Below are 12,106 nucleotides of genomic sequence, written 5' to 3'. Positions count from 1 at the left end.
TGTTTGCTCCCCCAGTTTCCCACTCCTGTGAGGTCACCATGTGCTGACTGTGTCCCCCAACAGAAGGTAACCTCTCTTTTCAAGGTAGCTTGCTCTACGTGACCCCTCCCCCTTCCAGGGTCTATAGCCACTCCATCCCCTTATTCTTTTAGGCCAAGGAGTGGTGACAGCTAGCACCAGGCTGCTGCACCATCCTTACAGTTTCCCTGTATCCCACTCACACCTGTATAATTAGTTTCTTTGTCAATTAACCCTCTACAAATTATCCTAATTGGACTGTACCTGCTCCTGCCTGTTGGGAAGCAGCAGGCCTCAATTGCTTATAGAGATTTTCAATTGTTTGAGTTGGACACTGGGGCTCCAGGTGACTCATAAAGCGACATAGTGCAGTTCTTCAGAGAATGTGGAACATAGCCATTAAGGGCACTCTGATGCATGGCAGCTTTGGGTAAATAAATAGCAGTTTGGGAAACTATTATTTGCTTAGGAGAGACTTTCTCCCACGGATAACATGTAGGATCTTATTTTAGACTGACTGTTAAGTCTCTGAAGTTGCCCCTTTTCATGGTTGTGTATCTGACTCAGCATAGGTTGTGCCAGGAGAACTTGGGACCATATTTAACAGGGCAGGGGATGCAGACTTGAAGCACTGGCTTTGCCAACAGAAGACTTTCTAAGGAATGACTTTGTCTCATTCAACATTTAAATTTTCACCCTTTGGGCTGTTTTTCTTCAGGTGATCATAAACAGCACAATCACACCGAATATGACCTTCACCAAAACGTCACAGAAGTTTGGGCAGTGGGCCGACAGCAGAGCCAACACGGTGTTTGGTTTGGGGTTTTCCTCTGAGCAGCAGCTGACAAAGGTAACACGGTCCTATCCACAGTACAGTAAGTCCCGCATCAGATGCCATTCTCATTCAGTGATTGCCCACCGAGGGATGTGCCCTTGGTGAGCAGGATTCCTTTCTGGTCTTTGGTTTCACTCCTTCTGGCATCACGGGGCTACCAAAACAGGGGCCCTTTTGAAATACCAGGTTCATTGAAGTCATCTGGGGAAGGGAAATTCGTATCTAACAAATGCTGCTTTGGGGCCTGAAGTTGCAGTGTGGCCAGTCCATCCTCCCCTCCAGGTGTCAGCCACTGCTCCCTGTGCCCAGCGGTATCAGCATACAGACTGAGCACTGGCTTGTGTGCCAAAACCAGATCCATTAGGTTTTCAGGACTCTGAGGATTAGGTGACCTTCCTGTGTGAGGTCACAGTTATTGGAGGGTTGTTACTATAGGACTTCCAAGGAAGAGACTGTGTTCCTGCTGCCAAGAATGCATCTTGATGAAATAAGCATGTTACCCCTTTTGAAGTAAGGCACACTTTGTCTCTGACAGCTGTCAATGTCAGTGACTCTGTGGTTGGAGCCCTTGGGGAGTAAGGTGATGCATAATGGAAGCTCTTAGCCTGGACTCCCCATGTCCCTTAAAATGCTACACAGTGGTGTGTGTATGTTGCTTTTTTTCTAGGGAGAGGATTCATAGCTCCAAGTCACTTCTCCAAGGGGCCTGGGACATACTCCTTGGATGGTTAGAAAGGTGTTGAGGAGCAGATCATGGCTGACCACAGCCTTGAAGAACCCCAAGAACTGAGGGAATAAACTGATCGCCTCTGAGAGGCCTCACTCAGCAGTTTAAAGGGGCTGAGAGCCTGTTTTAGAGACTACATTTCCTTTTAGGGTGGTAGAAGAGTCCTTTGTAAGTATTGAGAATATTTTGGTTTAAGGTAAGACTGACTAGTTTACAAATCAAAGAAATTTATTGGAAGAATGTTGGAGTCTCTCAAGGAGTGCAGAGGAGAGTTGCAAATCCAGGAAAGGGCCAGAGCCAGACTTGCTTCCGGCAGCTTGGCTCTAGGAGTTGTTTTTCTCTAGACCCTTGCTGTGAACATCTAACCGACTGGACAAGTGCTGACCCAGCCTCTGCTCTGCTGACACCATGCTCGGCACTGAGGATACAGAGATGTGGCCCTTGTTCCAGGGCTTCACAAATTTCCAGATTCTTGGGGAATTGACAGAGTTGCCTAGAACACATTTGGCTGCTTGGGTTACTTGTGTGTATTGAAGACAGTTTTCAAAGAGTGGGAAATTAGGGTGAGTCAGGAAGCCCCCCACAGCAGGAGCCTACTAACTTGTCCCCTTCCTTTGTCCAGTGTGTGTGCATGTATGTGTATACTCACATATGTGTGCGCACACACACACTTCCAAGGAGGTCCCTAGCGCACAGATCCAGCCATCAGATACCCAGTCACAAATGAGCTCCCCAGTGGGGATACCCCACAGACTGTCCTCCTCTGCATCCCAAGGTACTTCCATGAGGACTCTGTTTCCTTAGAAGCCTGAGAAGCCCAAAATGACCTGGTGGCACTCTGAGCATCCACCCTTGTGCCACCCTCTCACAGAAGCATTCTTTCCTGGGTGGTAAAACTTCCAGATCACCAGGGCCTGGAAACATGGGCAAAAGGCAAAAATCTCAAGGGCAGGTCATTGCAGATAGTTATGGGAGACGTCCTCTCCGTCCACAATCCCTCAGTTCCAGGATTACAGCACACAAGCCCAGGATGTTCAGCAGGCACGAGTGCAGCACAGTTCTGCAAGGCCTGCCACTTCTGGCTGATAAGGTACCTGGGAGGAGCTGAGAATCCTATGGCAACTAGACTCTTGCTTACCTTCATGTGCAGAGAAGTGAGGTCTCTGCAGCCTCACTTGGTTTGAAGCAGTGTCATGTGGGATAGAAAGTATTGGGTAAATCTTTGGCTGGTATGGCTGGCAGAGGCATGGCAGTCCACAGTGTCTATTCTGGTGATAAATCACTCTTCCCCTGGAAGAAGGGGCCCAGTGGAATCAGCCTTCAGCAGGGAGCTGCGTGGTACCTAGAGGTGTGATGCTTGGCACGGGTCACTATGTTGGCAGTAGGATACTCAGCAGGCCCAGGAGTCAGGGTGGCCATGGAGAGCAGGAGTATGTGTTTTCAAGGCCATTTGGTGCCCTTTCCCCTGGCACCATGGCCAGTGTGTCCTTAAGTCTTTTGAGGAAGTACCAGGCTGCCTGGAGAAAGTGAATGACTGGGTATCCATAGAACAGCCCTTCCTGCCGCCTAGTTTGAAATATTCTCTTTTGCTGTAAAGGCCTCTGAAGAGCATGCATGTGGAGTATGAGTATTTTCAGGCTCTGGTTCCATTTGGACCCATTGATATTGCTGTTTCTCAAACCTCTTTGTCCCCTTGTTTCTTCCCGATTCCTCCTCATGCAGCTAGGCCTTAACCATTCCCGCCGAGCTGTCACATCCAGGCCACCTCTGCTGTGCGTGTGGCACCATGAGATGTTCCAGGGTTTGTCCACAGGGAGGATTTCCCTTTTCCATCGTCTGCCCGCCAACTGGAGGGAAGTCGTGGCACTGAGGTGTGTGAGGGAAGCTGTGGAGAGTTTACTGTTGATGGAGTGTCCAGGATTTTCAGGGTGGGTAAGGCTGCTAAGGTCCAGTCTTGGAAGGCTTTATTGGTGATGCCAGAGCTTCTGGACTTTGTCCTATGGCCTGAGAAGGATTTTAAGTCAAGAAGGAAAATGATCAGATTTGCATTTTAGGTAGAATTTTTTCTGGCAGCAAGTCAGATTAGATTGTTTTAGTCCAGGGTAGAGCTGATGAAGGGTTAAGAGTTGGAGAAATTTAAAAAAGACCGAGGCACAAATATTGCCAAAACTGGGTGAATGGAAGAGGAAGAAGAGATTCTGGGGTGATGAGGGATGGTGGGTAGTGAGGCTGTTTTCTGAAACGGGGAAGATGAACAGGAACAGGTGCCGTGAGGAGCAGAGAGAATTTGTTTAAAGCAGAAGCAAATGTGATGGTGACTTGTTGAAAGAATAATTAGCTGGAACCTTTGTCTGAGCGGGGAGTGAGGGTGTGTGCTTTCCCTCCTGAAGTGGTGCTTGGTGAGGAAGGGTGTGTTGGGAACCCCCTCCCCCTCAGCCAAGTGGCCCCTTCCCACACCTGCCTCATATCCAGACAACTAGGCTTGGGAGCTTCTGTCCGAGACGTGGTCCCTGGGAGGCCCGTCCTGGTCATATGCTCCTGATCCCTCCCAGGGCTGGGAGTTCTTCCCTGAAGCCAAGGATGGTTTGAGAGAATCACTTACAGCTGCCTGAAACAATTTCTTCAATCTTTAAAGGAACCCAAGCAGCTAGGTAGAAAGGGGGAAGGTTTCTATGAAAAGAATCGACAGCAGAGAGAACTCCAAACGAAAACCAGAACACATTGTCCAAGTTAAATGCTCTGTGCCTCTGCGAACTGAAGAGACCTTGAGCTGTGCTGGCTTCCAAGGATGGCCACCCCTAATTTTTCCCAGACAGAAGAAAATGTCCTATCATTAAGGCGGAGTGCACTGTCCTCCCAAGCCACTCAGCCTCTGGTGCAGTGCTAGAGTTCTGCTCTGTGCCCACAACCTCCATCATCACAAACACTTGTCAAGGAAGCCTTCAGATAACCCCTTTGTCCAAACGTTTCAAATCAACTTCTTCCCCTGCTCTCTGAAAGAAACGATTAACCACACACTGATAAATTATCATGAAGTGAGTCTGGCCATCTCAACAAGTGACAGTTAGCTAGCACAGAGGAACTTGGCCTTGAGGGCTCCCAAGGTGTGTGCTGAGGGGACAGCCAGGCTGAGTATTCCTGACTTCCCAGAGCAACCACCCACAGCCCTGTAGGGGAATGGTAATCAAGCACTATAACTAGGCTAGAGAAAAGAACACCAGTGTGGACATTTTCATCTAAGAACACTTTATATATAGTTCCCTCTCTACCCCCCAGAAAGAAAATAGATGCCTTGGTCTTAACTGCTCCATTATAAGGACTATTTCCCAACCACAGTCCAAAAAGTATTATTACAGGGCAATTTTCTGCTCTTTAGATAGGCTGTCCAAAAATAGTAGAAGCTGTGTTTTCTCAGAAGTAAACTGGGACTCGTCTGTCCATCCACTGGAGAGGACATAAAACCCCAGCCTACTGAAGGAAATTGAAAAGGGACTTGCATATTCTGATAAAAGGAAGAGCTTATGAAAGGAGACAGAAGGAGGAACAAATATAAGAATGAGCCAGAGGTTAAAGTTTAGATTCTTTGTGACATTTGACCTCGAGTTGTCACTGTTCTAAATTTGGTTCCATCTTATTCGTTACAGACAGAAGGAAACACATTCTGCCCTTAACGGGGAGCGACCCAGGATGGTGTTGCCAGTGCACTGTGGTTGATCTGGCCAAACCCTGATACATGCATGGCATTTACTTTTGACCCATTTCAGTGATTTCATCTGTAATTCAAATTTGTCCCCGTATAGTCACTTTATTTACTCAGTGTCATTGTAAGAACATTGTTTTATCTCCTTCCTTTCTGGGTCCTGATTTAACAGCTAATTTTTAAAAAGGAGGATATTAATAATTATTTTGACATGTTTTAGGTAGAATGCTTTTGGCTGCAAGTAACAGGTAACCTAATCACAGTGCTTAAATACATGGGGTAATTTCTTCTCATGTGAAGGAGAAGTCCTGAGGCAGGTGGTTGCTGGTACAGTGGCTCCATGATGTTGGGTCTGACGGATCTGCATGGATTTCATTTGTTTCTTTTTTCTTTTATTGGCCTTTCCTTTATGGTGATAAGATGACGTTTCAAGCTCTACCCGTCACACCTGCATTCTTGGCGAGAGGGAGGAGGAAGAGGCTGGTACCACAGCAACCCCCCTGGCAGATTTCTTGGGCCCAGTTGTCAATACTGGATCCCTGGCCCATTCCCCTACCCCACCAAAAACCAGGGAAACGGGTTTCCATGATTGGCTTAAACTAGCTTTCATTCTCTAGCACCTAGGAAATTTCCTGCTCCAGAAAAACTTGAGATTCTTTTAAGCTAAGGGAAAAGAAACAGATTTTAAATAAGCAAACAGTAGTGTTTGCCGCAGGTCTTCAATGGCTAAGGCCAAAAAAGCCACAAATGAAATCAAACAGTAATGGTCTCATTTTCTATCATGATAATGATTTTGTTTAAAATTATTACCACAATTTTAATAAGTACCAAAAAATGACCTTAATGAAGATGTGAGAATTTGGCAATACATTTTGGAAACCTTTGTGGTTTCAGTATCCTTTGATCCATGGATTTCATTGACAAGAATTTATTCTAAGGAAACAATTGTAACTGGGTATAAAGATTTCACTACAAAGATTGCAACCTCATTTATAACAGAAAAAAAAGCCCTAACATCCAGTAGTAGGAAATTAGTTAAACTGCGGTGTATCCTTCAGGATAATATGTAGCGATCAAGATGTGTAGTAGAGGCTGGGTGTGGTGGCTCACGCCTGTAATCCTAGCACTTTGGGAGACCGAGGCAGGTGGATCACCTGAGGTCAATAGTTCGAGACCAGCCTGGCCAACATTGTGAAACCCTGTCTCCACTAAAAATACAAAAATTAGCCAGGTGTGGGTGGCAGGCACCTGTAATCCCAGTTACTCAGGAGGCTGCAACAGGATCACTTGAACCGGGGAGGCAGAAGTTGCAGTGAACAAGATCACGCCACTGCACTCCAGCCTGGGCGACAGAGTGAGACTCTGTCTCAAAAAAAAAAAAGGTGTAGTAGAAGATCATATAATTTCATGGAAGTATTATTATCGTATTGTTTATTTCAAAAGAGGCCATAAAATGACATATATAATCTGTTTTAAAAGAAATACAGACAGAAATATACCAGAAGGTTATGTGGTTCTTATCTTGGATGATGGTGTTACAGGCCAGGGGAGCTCATAAACTGGGGCTCCACCTGGGAAGGTTCTTGGCTTTGCCCAGGAGGGAACTGAGGGGTGAGTTGGTGGTAGAAGAAAATAGTTTTATTGAGGTGGTAGTGTTACAGCTCTGTGGCTGCTCCTGCAGAGCAGGGCTACCCTGTAGGCAGTGTGTCGAGACTAGCAGCTATGGGGCAGTTCTGTGGTCACATTTTTACCTACTTTTAATTACTTGCAAATTAAGGGGCAGGTTATTCAAACATTTCCAAAAAAAGGGTGGTAACTTCTAGGTCATTGCCGGGGAATGGGTAAACTGTCATGGCTCTGGTGAGCACATTAGCTAGTCTTTAGTCTGGTCCAGAGTTAAGTCCTGCCTCCTACCTCAATGGGACCGTAGGTCTAAATATATATATATATATAGCTGGGCACAGTGGCTCATGCCTGTAATCCCAGCACTTTGGGAGGCCAAGACAGGCGAATCACCTGAGGTCAGGAGTTGAGACTAGCCTGGCCAACATGGCGAAGCCCTGTCTCTACTAAAAATACAAAATCAGCCGGGCGTGGTGGGGCATGCCTGTAATCTCAGCTACTCAGTAGGAGGCTGAGGCAGGAGAATCACCTGAGCCCGGGAAGTGGAGGTTGCAGTTAGCCGAGATTGCGCCACTGCACTCCAGCCTGGGCGATAGAGCAAGATTCAGTCTCAAAAGGAAAAAAAAAAAAAAAAAAAATATATATATATAAAATAAATAAGTTATATATGTAACTTATGTAACTTAAAAGTTAAAAAATATGTATTTTTCCAGATCATCTTCCTCCTTCCACCCTCCACCCTCCAATAGGCCTCTGTGTGTGTTGTTCCTCTCTATATGTCCATGTGTTCTCATCGTTTAGCTCCTACTTACAAGTGACACATGGGATCTAATTAACCTAAAGAGATTCTGTGCAGCAGAAGAGACTATCAACAGAATAAACAGACAACCTACAGAATGGGAGAACATTTTTGCAAACTATGCATCTGGCAGAGGTCTAATATCCAGCATCTATAAGGAACTTAAATTTACAACAACAACAAAACAAAACACATTAAAAAGTGGGCAAAGGACATGAACAGACACTTTTCAAAAGAAGACATACATGCAGCCAACAATCATATGAAAAAAAAATTTTTTCTAAGTTGTATTTTCCAAATTTACAAGCTTTTTTTTTTTAAGAATAAGGGGGAAATATTAGAAAATGCAAGACTTAGAGGGAGGCGATTTTTCACCAAAGGACAGTTACTAGGTGGCTCTCATGACTGGCACTTCTGCTAGTTGGAGGCTTTGAAAGGAAGTTTCTCTCTGTAATTCTCCTAGGACCCACTGGGTTGTTTCCAGTGTTCATATTTGTAGACAATGCTGGAACTAACATCTTGGTACTGAGGGCCTATTTTTCCCCCATATTCCCGATTATTTTTGCAGAATCATTTCCCAGAAGCGGTATCACTGGGTCAGTAGGCTGTTGTTTCCCTTCTGGTTTAGTTTTTTTTTTTTTTTTTTCCTTTTATATTCAAAAGCTTTAAATTGTTATGTAGTGAAGTCTGTCACTTTTGTGGGTTTTTAAGAAATTTCTTCCAAGTTTAGAAAATTATCCACCCACCTCTCAAGCAGAAGCTTGATACGTGCTCAGTTCTGTTTGCATCCAGATTTTTTTTTCACTAACGAGACATATTTCCAAATAGTTTCTCAGTGGGGCTGCACCAGTACACAACACTACCAGAAATACCTTGCCAGCACAGGGAGTCTAATTGTCTTCATGGTTTGCTCATTTCACAGGCAAACAATGGTACCTCATTATTTTGATTTGCATTTCCAACAAGGCTGAATAGTCTTTTCTATAAGTAGTTATTGCATTTTTTATTCCTGAATTTTGTCATTTATCTATTGGGCTTTTCATACTTTTCAGTTTGTACAAACTCTTGCCATACTAAAGAAAATAGCCCTTTTTCTGTTGTACTAACCTAGCTATAGATATTTTCCCAAGGCTGTTGTTTTCCTTCTGGTTCAGTTTTTTTTTTTTTTTTCCTTTTATATTCAAAAGCTTTAAATTGTTATGTAGTGAAGTCTCACTTTTGTGGGTTTTTAAGAAATTTCTTCCAAGTTTAGAAAATTATCCACCCACCTCTCAAGCAGAAGCTTGATACATGCTCAGTTCTGTTTGCATCTAGATTTTTTTTTTTCTTCAAGAGCATCCTGATTTTTTGAAGTTTTATTTTATTTTTCTTGCCCCTTTAACTCATCAGTAATTTATCATGCTACAGGTTTGTGGGATTTAAATTCATTTCTCTCAGTTTACTAAAGTTATCTCAATTATATGTTGAATAATCTTCCTCATTAATCTCTGATTCCCCCTTAGTCATAAGCTAATTTTTTATATAAAAGGTGAGGCCCATTTCTCACCCGTTTGTTCTGTTCCATCATGCATCTACTAATACCACACCTTTGAAAATGATTATTTATTTAAAATGTATCTGATAGGATATATTAGTCCATTTTCACACTGCTGATAAAGATATACTCAAGACTGGGCAATTTACAAAAGAAAGAGACTTACTGGATTTACAGTTCCACGTGGCTGGGAAGGCCTCACCATCATGGCGGAAGGTGAAAGGCACATCTCACATGGCAGGAGTTGAGAGAAGAGAGCTTATGTGGGGAAACTCATTTTTAAAACCATCAGATCTCCTGAGACTTATTCACTATCATAAGAACAGCACAGGAGAGACCCGCCCCGATGATTCAATTACCTCCCACCAGGTTCTTCCCATGACATGTGGGAATTGTGGGAGTTACAATTCAAGATGAGATTTGGGCGGGGACACAGAGCCAAACCATATCTTTCAATTCCCCCCCAAATCTCATGTCATCACATTGCAAAACCAGTCATGCCTTCCCAACAGTCCCCCAAGGTCTTAACTCATTTCAGCATTAACTCAGAAGTCCACAGTCCAGTCTCATCTGAGACAAGGCAAGTCCCTTCTGCCTATGAGCCAGTAAAATAAATAACAAGTTACTTCCTAGGTACAATGGGGGTACAGGCATTGGGTAAATACACCTGCTCCAAATGGGAGAAATTGACCAAAACAAAGGGGCTACAGGCCCCATGCAAGTCCAAAATCCATCAGGGCAGTCAAATCTTAAAGTTCCAAAATGGTCTCCTTTGACTCCGTGTCTCACATCCAGGTCATGCTGATGAAAGAGGTGAGCTCCCACAGTCTTGGGCAGCTCTGCCCCTGTGGCTTTGCAGGGTACAGCCTCTCTCCTGGCTGCTTTCATGGGCTGGCATTGAGTGTTTGTGGCTTTATCCAGGCGCATGGTGCAAACTGTTGGTTGATCTACCATTCTGGGGTCTGGAGAACAGTGGCCCTCTTATCACAGCCCCACTAGGCAGTGCCCCAGTGGGGACTCTGGGGGTGGCTTTGACCGCACATTTCCCTTCTGCACTGCCCTAGCAGAGGTTCTCCATGAGAGTCCCGCCCCTGCAGCAAACTTCTGCCTGGACATCCAGACGTTTCCTTACATCCTGTGAAATAGGCAGAGGTTAGCAAACCTCAATTCTTGACTTCCGTGCACCTACAGGCCCAACACCACGTGGAAGCTGTCAAGGCTTTGGGCTTGCACCTTTGAAGCCATGGCCCAAGCTGTCCGTTGACCCCTCCTAGTCACAGCTGGAGCAGCTGGGACGCAGGTCATCAAGTGTGTAAACTGCACACAGCATGGGAATCCTGCCAAAGCTTGGGGACACAGCCAAACCATATCATAGGGCTTATCCTACCTCATTGTATTTTAAGCTTATTGTCTGAAATTTTCTCTTTAATTCTCACCTGTTTGAATGTAAACAAAATCTTTTTGTTAGATAGACTTGGAGCTCCTTTGAAGACAGGACCAAGTCTTTTATATGATTTTTTTTTTTTTTCCTAAAGTGTGCAGGGCTGTGCAAGCCTAGAACTTGTTCATTCACTGAACAAACTTATTTGTACATCCCTGCTTTCTACCAGGTATGGGAGGAAGGTGCAAAGAGGAAAGATGTAGACCCTGCCACAAAGGAGTTCATGATAATGATGTTTTTCCTTAAGAGGTCCCCAAAAAGAAAAGGTGAGGGAGGCTTTGTTCATCCCTGCTGGACCTCACATTTTAAGCAACAGGTAATGTGATTTTCCTCTGCCAGCGATGCAATAGTTAAATAGGAAGCCTCCCCAGCTGTGGCTTTATTGACAGGGCCTGCAACACAGGCCAGAACAGAAAGACTGACTTTTTCTGCTTACCATAGGGTGTGGGTTCACCTACATCTGTTATCTAGCAAGGTTTCCTAAAGCAGACCACTGTTGTCGGCATTGTGAAGATACTCAGAGGATAGCCTGCGCTCAGAAATAAATGGGTTCTCAATAAAACCTGCAGAATTGTTGGTAGCCTTGCGACTTGCTAGTTTTGTTTTGTCTGCAACCATATTTGGCTCTTACTTTGTAATACATACTAGCACTATCACAGGCTGTTCTCTGTTCAAACAATGAATTTGCTAATTAAAATTGGCCACCTTGTCAGTGACAATAAGCTAGGGAGTGATATGATTGTCCCAGGACTTGAAGAATTGTTTTATTATGGAACTATTAAGATATTAATGAAAAGTAGAGGGCATAGTATAATGAACACCCATATACACATGACCTAGATTTAACAGTTGTTAACATTTTATCACATATCTTCATCTCTTTTATTGTTGAAGTACTTTAAACTGTAAGCATCAAGACATTTCATATGTAAATACTTAGTATTCGTCTAGAGAAAAATGACATTAAAAGGTTTTGGATCTTTTCAGTATGGATTGTGAAGTTTTCCATGGATTTCTTTTGTGGTATAGCCAAATTTCATTTGCCATTTTTGTATTAGTTTGTTTTTAATACATCGTCATCAAACTAGGTTCAGTAACTTAGATATTGGTTCAGATCTGACCTTGCCCAGGGCTGTTTACTGGAATATACATCCTTATATTCATTGAATAGCAAATAAAATTCTTCTGGATTTATACAGAATGTATGGGCCTAAAATTGATGCAAAATAAATAAAGGTGGGTTCTGAATACCAGCCATGAATGAGGTTAATAAAAGCCTTAATAACTATTCTTCATGTTCAGTTTGCAGAGAAATTCCAGGAGGTGAAAGAAGCTGCCAAGATAGCCAAAGACAAGACGCAGGAGAAAATCGAGACCTCAAGTGATCATTCCCAAGTAAGACATTTGTCCATGAAGTAGATCTCAGTGG

The 12,106-nt window shown here is 44.0% G+C and overlaps 1 protein-coding gene across 3 annotated transcripts in view; it reads left to right on the top strand.

Annotated features, from left to right (window-relative positions):
* The window catches only part of HOMER2 (homer scaffold protein 2), a 101,617-nt gene that overhangs the window by 74,402 nt on the left and 15,109 nt on the right, over positions 1–12,106 (top strand). For all 3 annotated transcript variants that reach the window (XM_033189144.1, XM_033189146.1, XM_033189145.1), the window contains exons 3-4: positions 737–868; positions 11,980–12,072. In XM_033189144.1, the coding sequence (XP_033045035.1) occupies positions 737–868; positions 11,980–12,072 (225 nt within the window). The remainder of the gene's footprint in view (positions 1–736; positions 869–11,979; positions 12,073–12,106) is intronic.

The sequence above is a fragment of the Trachypithecus francoisi genome, unplaced genomic scaffold (assembly GCF_009764315.1).
Source record: "Trachypithecus francoisi isolate TF-2019V2 unplaced genomic scaffold, Tfra_2.0 Lachesis_group3, whole genome shotgun sequence".
NCBI lineage: Eukaryota > Metazoa > Chordata > Mammalia > Primates > Cercopithecidae > Trachypithecus > Trachypithecus francoisi.
This window is presented reverse-complemented; position numbering and strand designations above follow the sequence as displayed.